The sequence below is a fragment of the Mus caroli genome, chromosome 2 (assembly GCF_900094665.2).
Source record: "Mus caroli chromosome 2, CAROLI_EIJ_v1.1, whole genome shotgun sequence".
NCBI lineage: Eukaryota > Metazoa > Chordata > Mammalia > Rodentia > Muridae > Mus > Mus caroli.
In genome coordinates, this window is record NC_034571.1 from 47,976,634 (window position 1) to 47,992,110 (window position 15,477).

General features: G+C 45.2%; 1 protein-coding gene across 2 annotated transcripts in view; it reads right to left on the reverse strand.

Moving 5' to 3' along the window:
- Positions 1-14,853, reverse strand: part of Cacnb4 (calcium voltage-gated channel auxiliary subunit beta 4) — a 243,005-nt gene extending 228,152 nt beyond the window's left edge. Inside the window, exons 1-2 of one of the 2 annotated variants that reach the window (XM_021180332.2) lie at positions 14,492-14,853; positions 13,961-14,044 (exon numbers count right to left, since the gene is read on the reverse strand). In XM_021180332.2, coding sequence (XP_021035991.1) covers positions 13,961-14,044; positions 14,492-14,551 — 144 coding nt within the window. In that variant the 5' untranslated portion in view covers positions 14,552-14,853. Of the gene's footprint in view, positions 1-13,960; positions 14,045-14,249; positions 14,373-14,491 lie in introns of those variants that run through there. The other variant, XM_021180341.2, reaches the window with a different exon arrangement.
- Between the last annotated feature and the right edge of the window lie 624 nt (positions 14,854-15,477).

A 15,477-nucleotide genomic window follows, 5' to 3' on the forward strand; every position in this document is an offset into this window, starting at 1 on the left:
AAAATATTAAAAAAAAAAAAGAATTCAGGGAACTGTGAGTCCCAGAGATGAGGAAGTCTTATCCAGAGAGGCCAGGGAGCATAGAGCTGAGAATAGTATCCTAGAAGAAAGCAGTGGTGTTCTCACAGGGTGAAGACGAGCTGTAGCAGGATGCACCCCTCCATTGCTGGGCAGCAGATTATCAGCCAGGAACACCAAGGGCAAAGCACTGAGGTCCTGTGTCTCCTTGTAGAAAACGTGGCCAAGCCTAAGGTACACTGTTGCTGCAGACACTTCAACTTCTCCTCTCCTCCGCTCCTCTTTTCCCATCCCACATGGCACATCAGTGATGGAGGTGAAGACACACAGGCTGGTGGGGTACACGGGCTTTCCCCATTACACAAAGGAAGACTTACTAAGTGAATAGGCAGAACAGCTCCAGGGCCATGCCAGGGAAGGAGAGCCATGTGTGTGAGCGTGCTTCTAGGAGGAGAAGGTTCCAGGGAGTTCTGACAGATACATATCACCAAGAGGAGAAAGTATTATGATAGAGGGGGTGGCAGGAAGAAAATGGGTACCCAGCAAGTGGCAGCGGCCCAGGCAAGTAGGGAGGACATCACATTGGAAGTGGACTGAGGCACATGGACCTGGGTTTTTCAGCTACCCACTTTGCTACTTGGAGATTATATACATACATACATACATACATACATACATACATACATACATACATACACATATACACACATATATACATATCGCGTACATACATATACATACACACACATATATGTGTGTGTATGTGTGTATATATATATATGTATATATATATATATATATATATATATAGAGAGAGAGAGAGAGAGAGAGAGAGAGAGAGAGAGAGAGAGAGAGAGGAACATGCCAAGAATAAGTCAGGCAGGTGATGTTACATGAAGAAGAGCCTCCTAAGACTCCTACAATCTTAGTGGTTTTTAAACAGATTTTTTTCATTAACCCAAAGCATCTTCAAGTTCTTCCCATTTCATATAACGGAGGAAAGGCAAGCAGTTGGGAGTGTGAAAACATGTCTGTGGGGGCAGGGACCACATCTGAGCAGCCATTCCTTCCCCGATCTCACCAATCCTCCAGAGCTCTTCCCATTTCTTCTCAGCTGCCACTCCTCCACCTGGAGCCTAGGCTGTGGTATAGTGTGCCAGGATCTGTGACTCCAAGGTGCACAATTCCAAACTCATGAGTCCAAGGTACACGGTTTGGATGGTTTTGTTGTTTTTGCTGTTACTTTAGAAAGGGCCAGACGTGATATGAGTTTTGAAGTTTAGGTAATCGGGGGAAGGCATCTAAGTTTATTCATAAATTGGACATGTGTAAGTTTCACTGACGACACTATCTTTAAAAAGCTCTGGAAATCCGAGTGGTGGTGGTGCACACCTTTAATCATAGCACTCGAGAGGGAGAGGCAAGTGAATCTTAGTTGCAGTCCAGCCTGGTTGGCAGAGTATAGTTCCAGGACAGCCAGGGCTACACAGAGAAACCCTGTCTTGAAAAACCAAACCAAACCAAACAAACAAAAAACCCTATTTTTTTTTTATATAGAACTTCAATCAGCAAAATACTTGGAAGTATGACATTTATTAAACATATATACTAACATAGAAATAAAACCACAAATAACACCCACGTTCACATCACTCTTACAATACAGATTTGACACTTTTAAATAAAGGTATTGTATGATTTGCTTTTCATTTTACATAAAAAAGAAAAGCTTTGTATTTTATCGAAGGGTATGATGACCATAACACATGAAAGTCTTAGCACTCACTAGCACAGACCAGAACATAAAGACCAAAATAATCAAGCATCTCCCCAAAGTCAAGCACCCTCAAGCTCTCTAGAATTAGCAAAGCCCGTGTGCAGCTGACCTATTTCTCTCCCAGACAACCGTGCAATAATTGACTTCTGTCCCCCAGGGAAGTACTGAAATATTACTGAACAGCACCTGCCACACAGAGAGTACAGTTCTGTATACCCAGTAATTCCCATAAATCCTGCAATTAGATCTGGACTCAGGCACACTGCATTCTTTCTGATTGTATTTCTCAAGAAAGGAAGAAATGCCATAATTACCAAATATACATTATTATTTAAAAGTAGATAAAAGTATAAGAATTTTGAATTGCAAGTACTCAAGGTATTTCTAATATTAAAAATTATTGAAACCATAGTCGTAACTTTTATCTCTGACATTTTTCTTTCCTTCTGTAGACAACATCGTATTATATAAAACTCTCCTGGAACTGGATAGATGGCTCAGTGATTAAGAGCACTGCCTGTTCTTCCAGAGGACCTGGGTTCAAATCTCAGTAGCCGTATGGCCCCTATTTAACAATCCCAATCCCAGGGAATGAATGCCACCTTCTGACCTCCACAGGCACTGCACACACATGGTACACAGACAAACATACAGGCAAAACACACACACAACATAAAATAAAAACAATTTCTAAATGTTTCCTGACGACAAGCTGGGGTTAGTGGTCTGAGTTCCATGAAATAAAATAATTCTGCCAAAGCAATCAAACAAACAAACAAAACAAAAACCTCATCAATGAGACCTGAGAACACAGCTCCAGATAAGCCCAAGGGTGCCCCATCCCATTCGATACCATGTAACCTGACAAGGTTCACTGAAAAGGCAAGTCCATTTCCAATGATCAGTCAGCACCGCACGCTGACACCAAGGCTCACTGCCACTGAGCCCTGGAGCCGAAAACAAGCAAAACAAGCCTCACTGCCACTGAGCCCTGGAGCCGGAAACAAGCCCTTAGAAGCAGTTCCAAAAGAACAGGCATTGTTGTATGATTCCACTTAGTAAAATAGAACAGATGAATATACAATGTTGCATAGCTGCTGCCTTGGTTATAGAGAGGTAAGGAAAAGGATGTGTGTGAGTGATTGTGATGATAAAATTGTGGGGGTGGTGAGAATAGATTGCCTTCCCCATGCTTGTCACACACACACACACACACACACACACACACACTGACCGTATCCACTAAGGAGGACAGGCATTTACCCACTTGTTTGGCCCTGAACCTTAACAAGCGTCTGAAGAGTTGACAAGAGCAGCAGACCGTTTGAAATGATGGTGGAATGATGAATTATTGTACACAAGGCACTGTATATTTCCACAGTTTTTTGTATATTCAAAAAGAAATGACTTTTTAAAATTCCATAAGAAGTTTGAGAAAGGTATCATTTCTAGGCACCATCCGTGCTACGTAAGTTCACCACTTCTGGTGATTCTGACAGCCCAGGGGGAAAAATATGCATATTCTTTTCAAGTTTATGTTTAGAAAATATTTCCTCTCAAAACAAATACCGCAACAGCAATTAAACTGCCAGCCAGAAGGAAGATACATCTACCAAGAGGGAAGAAGATAAAGTAAGACATCAAGGAGACACCATTTGTCATCCAAATGATTAGTAGGATGATCTGCAAGAGTCCACAGCTGTTAAGCAATTTTTACAGCTTCCACCTAATTAATGCTTTCAGAACCCCAATACAAATACTGAATGTCATCCCTTCAGATTCAAGTAATTACTTCCATTCTATTTATGTGTGCAATAATCAAGTTATGTTAAAGAAATAGGAAAGTTTCCAGAGGACCATGTTTACTCTAATAAAAATGAGAACTACCACCAAGGAATTCCAATGTGCTATTTATGTTCAAGCCAGGCGTTGATAATGCTATAGTGTGTTCTATTCAGGCCACAGGATGCCATAGTTTGTTGTTGTTGTTACTTAAAAGCAATAAAAACATTCCCTTAAAATTGAATCTATATTGTAGCTTTTTTTTTTTTTTTATGGATACAAGCCTCGGCAATTCTGGTGTCTGGTCTACTATGGTATTGAAGCTATATTGTAGCTGGTCTGCTAAGGTTTAGATCAGTGTCCCCTGAAGGTTCAAGCGTTGAGGGCTTGGTCCCCAGGGTGGCATTAATTGGAACCTATGAGAAGTTCATAGAATTCCTTTCTCTTCTTGGTTGTGGGGCCTGAGGCATGCAGTTAATCTTGACACCACAGATTCCCACCATGATATGGCGCTTCACCATTGGCCTCAAAGCAACAGATCCAAGTGGCCATGGTCTGTAACTTCTGAAACCACAGGCCAAGGTAAGTCTTTCTCTTTTGTTGGTGCATAGGATCAAACCTAGGGCCTTGCACATGCTAGGGAAGGTCCTCTACCACTAAGCTATGCATCCCCCGAGACCCGTCTCCCCTTAGAAATTCATTATCTCTGGTATTAGTTTCAGGGACAGGAAGCCAACCCAGATCCTATCTCCCTGCAAGAATCCCTGACTCCCCCTCATAGTTAAAGCCTTGTGGACTGGACTCTTGATGAGCTTTTGTGAGAACTTCTAGTCTTCAAGAATGAAGAGCATGGAACTCTGCTTCATTGTGTTCTGGGTCCATGAAGGATGATTGTATACATACAACTGAGAAGATAGGACAATGTCAACTGTTTGAACCAGAATGTTCTCATGGGGCTAACAGCATGGCTCTTCTTAGGGCTTGGCGGTTTAATACTTCCTAATATGGAGAGACATTTAAGAATCTGTGAGTGAGTAGTTTTGTCTTCTCATGGGTAGTGATGGACATATTTGCATAACAGTCCAGGTTCAGTAGTCTGAAGAGTGCAGAGTCTCAGACGGGCCAGGAACACCTACTGAAGGGCCAACTCAGAGGACTGGTAGTTCTGAGTTCTATACCCTTTCTCAGCACACGCACTTGGGCTGGACAGAAAGCTCTGGCAAAGGACAAGCCAACAGAGGCTACACTACTCAAAAAGCATAGCGGGGAGAGTACCACCAACTGGAATGTGGGCTGCAGGCCCCATCTCCAAGTACCAGGAGGCATCTCCTAGCCTCCAGGGATAATGAGTGAGCCTCAAGCTGCCCACCTACTTCTGAGTCTGAGATTTGAAAACTAAACCCAGAAAGGGCAAACTCTAAGGAAGGTATGTTTGGAAGACCTGTTGCCCCAGCTAGGAGACTGTGCTAGATCTGGATGGTAGAGACAGATCTCACGAGTTAGGAGACAGGGGTCGAGAGTCTTCTACAACTAGCTACCCAGTGATTTGACTAGACAACATTCTCCTCTGCTCAGCCCTTGTTTTTATCCACTGAGGGATAAGCTACCCAGGTACAGTGCAGTAGGGGACAGCTGGTGGACCCCTGATCAGGTGGGGACAGACACAAAACCCTTCATTTTTAGCCTAACTTTCTTTTGTTTTTTGTTTTTTGTTTTTTTGTTTTTTTGTTTTTTTGGTTTTTTGATTTTTTGGTTTGTTTTTTTTGGGGGGGTTTTAGAGACAGGGTTTCTCTGTGTAGCCCTGGCTGTCCTGGAACTCACTCTGTAGACCAGGCTGGCCTCGAACTCAGAAATCCGCCTGCCTCTGCCTCCCGAATGCTGGGAATAAAGGCGTGCACCACCACGCCTGGCTTAGCCTAGCTTTCTATACAGTTTAATTTCCTAGGAAGACTAACACTTGAATCAGAGCTTATTCTGCATGTCAGTAAAAATCTTACAGCAGTGGGGGCTTAGAGATCAATAAACCAATGGATAACTAACTGATCAGCTGCCCCGTCATTAGATTTCCCAGTCACCGTTTTCACGCATTCAGTTCCAGACAAAGCAGGGTTTACCAGGAGAAAAGTCGATCTCTTTCTTGCTTTTATTTGATTAGATTGCAGTTTGCGAAGCCTCACCCTACAGAACAGTCTCAAAGGGAGTGTGAACGCTTTCTTAAAGTTCCCTGCAACTGGACTGTACTATTTAGGAAGCAAGACCTACTTACAGCACAAGGAAGGAAAAGAAGCCTTCTACCTTTGTTGATGAAAATACTTCTTTGCTGCCTGCTGTGCTGTAGCTAAAATATAAAAATGGTTCCCAGCTCCTCCCATCCCCATCTCAAGGTCCAGGCCTATAGGATACATCCCAGGACCCCAGACCAGCTGGATCCCACCTAAGCAGCCAGTGGCCACCTGAAGGGAAGAGGGAGAGAGTAGATATTTCTCTTCCTTTTCTCTACCCCAAGTGGCTACTCTGACAGAGGCAGCATCTCCTTGTGGCTCTTGCTTCTACCAGTTAGATTCCTCTGGGTCCAGCTCTTGACACTTTCCTCCATAGCTTTCTTGTGTAATGGTGGCTCGTAGCTGAAGAAATGGTTCAATTGTTATGAGCACCAACTATTCTTGCAGAGGACCTGGATTCATTCGCAGCACCCACATGGCAGCTCACCACCATATGTAACTTCTGTTCCAGGGGATCTGATGCCCTCTTCTGACCTCCTTGGGTACCAGGGAGCATGTGGTACACAAGCATGCATATAGACAAAACGCCTATACTGATAAAATAAAATGAAATAAAAGTAGTTTTTAAAAACTATCAAAGGAGGCTTCATGCTGTAACTAATTTCTGGACCTGGTTTCTGATCTCTCTCATTATCTGTTTAAATATGTTCTTATAGTCAAGTCCATGGGGAATAGGGAAAAATACCAGTAATTTTGATAGGGTAATAAGGTAGACTATGGCTAATATATTATTTGACTGTTTATTAGTTAAGTAAACAGACAAATAAATAATCCTTTGTGAACTGCGAACATAAAAACAAAAAGGACCATCCATGATAGGATTAGTAAGCAACCCAGGCTCCAGACCCTCCAGAACGACAATGCTTTGTTCTTCTAAGCAATTTCACAGAGTAAGGCCACTTCTAGAACCAGGGCCAGACCTATAATTGCAGCACTGAGGAGGCTGAGGCAGGAGGATGTGTATTCCAAACCAGCCTGAGCTACACAACAATTCTCTATCCCAAAAGTAAAATAATTAAATAAACTCGAGAAATAAATGAGTAGTGCAAGTGTAAAGAGGAACAAACCCCATGTGCCCTTTCATGGACCAATCCACAAATCTGTGTCCATTTTTATCCCAGCGTTATAGAGTGTGCGGTGGAGAAAATAAGAGAGCCAAGGCTGTCTCAGCTCCACCTCTAGCAGCGTGACCTTTCCGTCCTATGCCGGGCCTCTGTTCTAGTTCTCTGGAGGTAAGAAACTGGAAGGTTTTGACTTCTGCAATCTCTTCCTGTTCTAAAACTGTGTGATTCCGAGTTTATGGATAAATCTGGCATATCTACATGCCTCTAGGCATATGATTATTCTTAGAGCTGTGCACAAAGCAGACACCTTCTGTGGACGAATTCACATTTCATCAGAGAAATGTGTCTGTAACCAGTACCCAAATTATAACCCAAAGAATTTCTCTGCCAACTTGTTTTATTATAGTATCAACTCAGAATCTGCATATGTTTTCGATCTCTAAATACAATGTGGGTTCATTGAATCATTGTAAGGACCATCTGATTAGCATAGCTTAAAAAAACCCGCAAGGTTTCCACAGACAGCTGCAGCTCCTGTCTCCTGCCCCACAAGCTCTTATTTCTAAGTGTGATGTCATTCTTTTATTCTATGACTTACCTTTTCACTTCGGTGTACATTGAATGAATGTTTCAATGTACTTTCCTGTCATCCCTGCATCTTAATGACTAAATAGTATTCTAGAGATATACCACTGTTTAATCATTTATTATTTACTGTGTGTGTGTGTGTGGTGTGTGTGTGTGTGTGTGTGTGTGTGTGTGTGTGTGTGCTTTCAGAGTCTCGGTGCAATACAATCTTGTTGTGAGGGTTTAGTAGATAATTTTCATTAGGTCCACAGAGCCTCTTTATGCTTTGTTTGTTTGTCCCGATTTTTGGATTTTTGTTTTGTTTTGTTTAGATTTAAGTCTCACTTTGTTATCCAAGTTGGCTCCAAACTCTGAGGCTCAAGAGACTTGCCTGCTTCAGCCTCTTCAGTAGCTAGGATCCCAGGCACACATCACCACCACACCAAGCTCCCACTATCCTTAAGTGACAGCATGCTTAAAATTCATCAAACAGGACCACTGAGGTGGCTCAGCAGATAAGGGGCTTACCATGCAAGCCCAATGGCCAGAGTTCAAACCCCAGACACCACATCAAGGAAGAAGAAGAGAAACAGCCCCACTAGGTTGTCCCTTGACCTCCACAAGTCCACCGAGGCACATGTGCACATTCACACACAAGTGGACATACACGTAAATAATATTTTTATATAAAATTAATCAAATAGTTTTTGGACTCGTGGAACATTTATCCCTTATTTTGCCAAATAAATTGAATAATTTTAGTTCGTGATATAATATTAATGCTGAGTTTAATTTTGTTTTACCCATTTCTTTTTACACCCATGGGAATTGACCTTTTCACTACATCAAAAATACTCTCAGGGGCTGGAGAGACAGCTTGGCCATTGAGGCCACTTCCTCCTTTTTCAGAGGGTCAAGGTTGGGTTCCCAACACCCAAATCAGGAGACTCACAATTGCCTGTAATTCCGGCTGCAAGGATCCAATGCCGGCTAGCCTCTGAAGGACTTTGCATGCACATGGTGTACATGCAGACAAGCAGGAACACTAACATTCATACAAATTTTAAAACACGAGTAAATAGTCTCAGCCAGCGAGATGGCTCAGTGAGAAATGCACTCACTGCCAAGCCTTATGACCTGAGTTCAAACCCTGGGCCCCACATGGCAGAAGGATGATTCCTTCCAATTGCTCTCTGAATTTCGAATGCTTGCTGTGACATGTGCACCTGAGAGCACACCATACTAAATATATACTGTTTTAAAGTTTGCAGGGTTTTGGTGGTTTGTTTGGTCAGTTTTTTAGATATCCTCTTGGGAATGCAGAACTGCATGGATCCTGAGGCTGGCCATCCTTCCTAGCCTAATTGGCAAGTAAGTCCCAGGTCCCGTTGAGGGACCATGTTGCAAAATGCAAGTCAGTCAGCCCCTGGAGAACAGCACTTAAGGTTCACTGCTGGCTACACACACACACACACACACACACACACACACACAGAGAGAGAGAGAGATACTTTCCCTTTTCTCCCCCTTGAAATGGGGTAGGCTCTTACGCCTATTTTACCTTATGCAATACAAAAGAAGTGATGGATCGAGTTTGAAACTGAAGTCTAGGACACCTGCAGATGCTGTCTCTGCTCTCTGGGATGGTCCAGCTTAGACTACAGCCACCATATCACCAAAAGGTCCAAACAGCCATGCACGCCACAGATGGAGGAAAACCAAGCGCCCTGCCAAAAGCCCCAGCAGAGCTCGCAGCCAGTAGCCTGCACCAACTGCCAACCACATGTGTGCAGCTATTTTGGACCTTCCCCGCCATCCCTGTGCCCACGTAACATCACATAAGCAGAGCACTGTCTGGTCAGTGCTCAGAAAGAAATTGTTCTAAGCTACAGAATTTAGGGGGTAGGTTTGCTAGGGAGCAATTTCTTTTTTGCAACAAAAATTTATCCCCAAACTCATTCTCTTCCTTTATTCAAATGGGCCCGAACTGCAAATGAATGAGGCTTGATGCCAAGAAGCAAAGATCTCAGTCAGGGGGTAGACAGTAAGAGAGATCTTAGTCCATCTTGAACTGCAATGGAGAGGTGCGATTGAAAAATGAGCACAGGTACTTTGGCTCTAGAAGCACCTTCTTTGAAAACTGACCTAATTGGGGAGTTTAAAAAAGGAAATAAGACTAAATTCTTAAGCTGAGGCAGGAGAATTGTCATAACTTTGAGGCTAGCCTGTGCTGCAGTGAGAAGCATTATAAAAACACAAATCTCCACAAAATCTTAACTCTCGGATCTTGAGGGATATATAAAGAGCTAATAGGCAAAGAGAAAGGTAATGGACTCCACATAGGTGCTCAGCATGCGCAAAGGGCCTGTGGCAGGAGGATGGTACACTTCAGTTCTGAATCCAGACATAAGAGATTCTAGCTGGGGATGATACTGTTACTGGGTAGAGGCCGGACCCTATAAAGGGATTCATAGAAGTCACTCAATAAGAAGAAAGCTAACTAACCCTCCAACAGAGTTTCTTTTCAAACCCAAGTGGGAAGAAGACTAAGGTAATACTCTGCCATTCATGACTAAAATGCTTCGAGAACCCAAATGCACTGTGATCCTCAGTGCACACAGTCCCTGGTTGCCGTGCAAGCCTGCTGTTACCCTCCCTGGACTGTTTTTAATCTATCATTCTCCACAACTCAACGATAAAATCTTTTGAGTACAAAATCGAAGCCTCTTTCCTCTTCCCTCACAGTGTCTAACACGGAGCTGAATGCAAAGCAAATGCTAACTTCTCCAGGATGTGAGCCACAGATACATGTTCTACCCATAAACAGCCTATCAGAGACCTCCTGGGGAAAAGAAATCCCATGTCCATACTGAGATAGCCATCCCCATGAGAGTAGCAATCACTGGAAGTCCTTACTGTAAGGCGTCATTCCGTTTTAACTTCAACCAGCTCTTGGATTTCATCTCGTGTCTGGAAAGAAGACGCCATCAGACTCTATCATCTTGTGTGTGGCAAGAAGACACCATCAGACTGTGTACACTTTGGAAGACCATGGTTAAGCCATTTTTGGATCACCTAGTCTACCTTGCTCCCCTTTCAGTAGCAAATTTCCTCAAAGACGCCATTTAGTGGCTCTCTGGATTCATTTCAAACCCTCAACTCTCCTGAACTGTAGGAGCCAGCAATCTAGCAGATGGGGGCTGGGGGTGGGGGGGATGACAAAGTCTTGCCTGGGTGGAACTTAGAGGAGTGGCAGAGCCTCCCCTTGGTCCAAGGCAGAGTGTTTAGAAGCAATTGACCCATGTATGTAGAAACTACCAACCACAGCTCGCTCCTCCTGGTGTTTACAGCCTGAGACTGCTTCCTTCCAGAAACCTCAGAAGACCTCCTCCTGTGCCAAACACAATTGTTTGAGTAGTCTAACAGGTGCCCTCTGTCAAGGTGAGCAGAGCTCATCCAATCCTAGCTTTTCTGCACATGTCCCTGTCATTTCCTCGCTGTCAGTCATTCCTTCATTCCCTGTCAGGTTTCCAGGACAAAACCGTGTAGGACCACGTAACCTCTCTTCCTCAACTGCCCTGTTTTGAGACCGGTTTCCCAGTGTGCATAGATACACAAAGGCAGCAAAACATATACCAGGTCCAAGAATTAAAACTCTTCTCATTATTAAACATGCAGCTGGCCCTCTGACCTTTGAGCAGTCTTCCACCGTTAATGCAGCACATGGAATACTTTCCATGAGAGGTTTTCCTCCACTAAATGGTAGGACCAAGAAGTGAGCAACTCTATTTTTATGGATGCAATTGTTTGAACATAAAGGATCCCCCAGTGATTCATAAGTTGAAGGCTTGGTTCCCACAGCAGCATGTTCAAAAGAGCTTGGATGATGAGGGCTCTAATCTGGTTAGTGGATTAATCCATTGATGAACTCATGGCTGATTGGGGCTTTTGAAGGTGGTAGAAATTGTAAGGGGTGTGGCCTAGCTGGAGGAAGTAGATCTTTGGGGTCATGCCCTTGAAGGGCTTACTTTATCTCCAGGCCTTTGTTTTCTGTTCCCAGAACTGTCTTTCTGCTTCAGCTGCCATGAGGTCAGCACACCCCAACCCCCACACCCCCACCCCACATCCCCGCCACCTATTCTGCTTCATCACAGGCGCAGTCAAGTGACCACAGGCTGAACTCTCAGAAGCCATGAAGCAAAAATAAATCTTTTCTCCTTTAAGTTGATTTTCTCAGCATTTTATCTCAGCAATGGAAAACTGAGTAATCCAATTGGTCTCTCTACTTTCTCCTGTAGTTAAAGCAAAATAAATGTGAAACAAAACCAGGAAATTCCATCACTGCTAGTATCAAGAATTTAAAAGCCAGAGAGATGGCAACTGTGCTAGCTATCAGCTAATTGACAACTTGAGCTCAGTTCCCTCGGCTCACAAGGTAGAAGGAGAGAATCAACCCTGTAAGTTGCCCTCTGACCGCCACAAACACACATTAGTGACACCCACACACCCACAATCAATTAAGATAAATTTTAATTTTTTAAAAAGTATTTAAATATTAATAAATTACCATCACCCTTTAAAGAGCTCTATTAAAGGGTGTTATGCTTTAATGTATATATAAATAATTCATTTAAAGAGGTCTGTATGATGCTATTTAAATTAGATAATGTACAGGAGTATACTGTGCTATGAAGTTCTCCCCCAAAACAGATACTGTTTCTGTACCAAAATTAAGAACATTGTTTGTTACAATTAATTCCTGAATTTGGACCATTTTATGAAATCAGTATGTCCACTTTCAAAAATATTTATGAGCTATATTTATTCTCAAAACCTTCACACTGGTTCAAGTAACTCCTAAAATTACCTTTGCAATATTTTTTCCGTTAAGCCTACATACAGCAGCCCACTCTACAACATTGTGTGTGTGTGTGTGTGTGTGTGTGTGTGTGTGTGTGTGTGTGTGGTTTCAATCATTTAATGATTAGGAAATTAGGGAAAATATCAGAAAGGATATTGTTTTGTTTAGGCTCAGAGTGTAAAGTAGTGCAGTGAATTCAAAAGTATTAGACAAACATCTCACAGAATGCACTACTGTATAATTAGTAGTTCCAAGAATCTGCAATAAGAAAGCACTACCGAAAATAAGCATCTACAAAATAAACATAAAGAATTCAGGGTTGCATAACTCAAAAAAATATTTTAAGCTGAGCAGTGGCTTCCCCTAATCAAATACACAAATAACCCCAGCTCTACAAAGAGGGTACAATGTTCTTTCAAAATGAATGCAGAATCAAATGTGTTTAAATACTGTTCATGCCTAGAGCACACCACACTGAGTTACAGAATGATAGCCATAATTTCTGTTTCTGCAGAAAGTACAAATGTTCGTGGAAATATTACCCAAATATGCTTTATAGACCTTTTAAGCGCTGTCAGAGTCCAATTTTGAGTCTAAATCATGTTCTACTTTGAAAATATGTTTAAACTAATTATCAAAAAAAAAAAAAAAACACCGCGGATGCCATAGTAAGTTAGAATCTCAAGACACCACGTTCTGGGTGACCTAGAGAGAAAAGTATTTCTCAAGATCGCTCCAGCAGTCCAGGGCAGAACCTAGGATAAAAGCGTCTTGGGGCAGTGACCAAAGTCTGCCTAAGTCACCTGGAAAAAACACACTCCAGAGAAAGATCAAGGTGAGCCACTTGTGCATTCCTTCTCCGGCATCCTGCGGCTCCGGAGGTTTTATTGGCAGCACTGGGTAGGGCAAAATCAGAGGGTCGATTTCCTTCCTCAAGGTGACAGGCACCAGAGGACTGAGCATTGCTAGCGACCTGCGGTTCGAACTACTTGCCTCTGACCACGAGGAAAACACGGGAAAGCCAGCGCGAGGTTCAGCCAGACCCTGGGAACTGCGCCCGAGCTGTCTTATTTAGGTCTCACTAGACCGCTGTCCCTGTCAGTCCGTGATTACGCGAAATCGATGAAGCAGTGCCAAAATGAGACTAAACTTTTCTAAGTGTCTTTCTTTTGGCCAGAACTCAGAGAACTCGCTCAAAAATGTGCAAAGTATTCAAAATAGGACAAAGATTGTAGAAACCCTCAAACTCTCACAGCGCATCAAATCAGGTCTCTCAAGGTCCCTCTGTGCAACGAAGGTGGGCCAGGAATACTTTCTAGCTCTTAAATTCAGTGTCCCCGGCCAATGTCCCTTTTCCTCTACAACGCAAGTACACAAAATACAAACTAACTTCTCGGAGCGACAGAGAGATGTAGGGATGCCAACACTAGGTAGCCAGGGTACCAGCAGAGGGATGGAGTTGGAAGCAGAGGTAGGGGCGGCTGGACCCCAGGACAGGGCAGCATGGAGCAGAGGGACAAGGACCGAGCCCCGAGCGGCGCAGACCGGACTCGCGCTCGGGAGCGAGGGACCGCGCTGGGTGCGGGCTCCGGGCGCCCGGACCTCCTACCTGTCTGAGGATGAAGCTGGTAGAAGTGGTGCTGCCATCCGATCTTTTCAACCTGCTCCTCCGGGTCGTGGTGCCTCGGGCCACCTGAACTCGACACACCGAGGCCACAAAGAAGCCAGTGAGGACCGCAGCGCTGAGCCGAGCGGTCACCCGGGGCTGGAGTCCTCCTTGGGAACCGCGCCCTGGGGACCCCCCCCCCGCCCCTCGCCCCGAACCCTAGTCTCCCCGGCGCCTCCCAGCGCCCCCACCCCCATCCCTCACCCCGAGCTGGGTGGTCCCGAGCACCCACCACATCCATTAACAAAACGTCGCGTGTGCGGGGTCTGAGTCCCCGGCATCAGCGACAGGAGGCTGCGGACACTGAAGCCCGAGCGCTGAGCCCCGGAGCAGGGCGAGGAGGAGGGGAGGAGGAGGGGGAGGAGCGGGCAGGCGGGAGGCGCGGAGGAGGGAGCGGCGGCTCGGGACCAGCGCCCCGCACTCGCGGCACCAAGGCGGGGCGCGGGGCGGCGCGGGTGGAGGAGGGGGCGGTACCTGCGAGCTGGGGGAGTGCGGTCCGTCCGCCGCCCCGTTCTTGCCGTAGGAGGACGACATGGTTCAGAGGCGCCGCATGGCCCTCGCGGCGCGGTGGGCGGAGGGCGCGGGCCGGTGCGGGCGGAGGGGGAGGTAGGACTTCCCTACCCGGCTCCTGGCCCCGCGCCGGCTCGCGGGCCGCCTGCCCGCACTTCGCCGAGCGCCGCACCTTAAAGGGGCCGAAGCGCTTCCCTCCCCCCCGCGCCCTCCTCGAGGTCCAGGAGAGGGGGCTTCTCGGTTGTCGCCTCCCCGAGCCTCGGGGAGAAGTGCTCTCCCACCCCGCGAGCGCTCTACAGCACAGCTTTCCAGAGGATGGAGGGAGGGGAAAATCTGAGCTGGGGGTGGGAGGATTAAAATAGTCTGCACAGTTTAAAATGAGACAAAGGTGGCACGGTTCATGAATCAGGACTTAGGGAGGGAAGCTGGTGCAGTGTTGCAGGGAGTGGGCAGAACGGAACGTGCGTGCGTGTGTGTGTGTGTGTGTGTGTGTGTGTGTGTGTGTGTCCCCGTCCCAGAACTCCAATTTGAAAAGGACAGGATTGACTCCTTCTTCCTTGACTTTCCTCATCATCCCACACAGGGATGGTAAGGCACAGTGTGTGTGTGTGTGTGTGTGTGTGTGTGTGTTTGCTTTTTATTAGTGGGATTTTTGTTTTTGTTTGTTATTGTTATTGTTTGAGCAACTCTACTCTCGGAGATGCAAGTTATACACACCTAGGCAGGCGTGGGAGAGCCTGCCAGCCAGAGTCTGACTGGAGATGCAGCCCCACCACCGGAGACCAGCATGTCCTAAGGAGTTTTGAAGGTCACATCCAACCTGCTAAAAAGCAGGAGTTGGCCACGTGCCTCCATTTCGGTATAGCTGTTTCCAGGAGAAGAAACTCAACCTAGCTTTCCGGCTGCAAACACATGCTGTGTTTGAGATCAAGTTCAAAGCAAGAGGATCG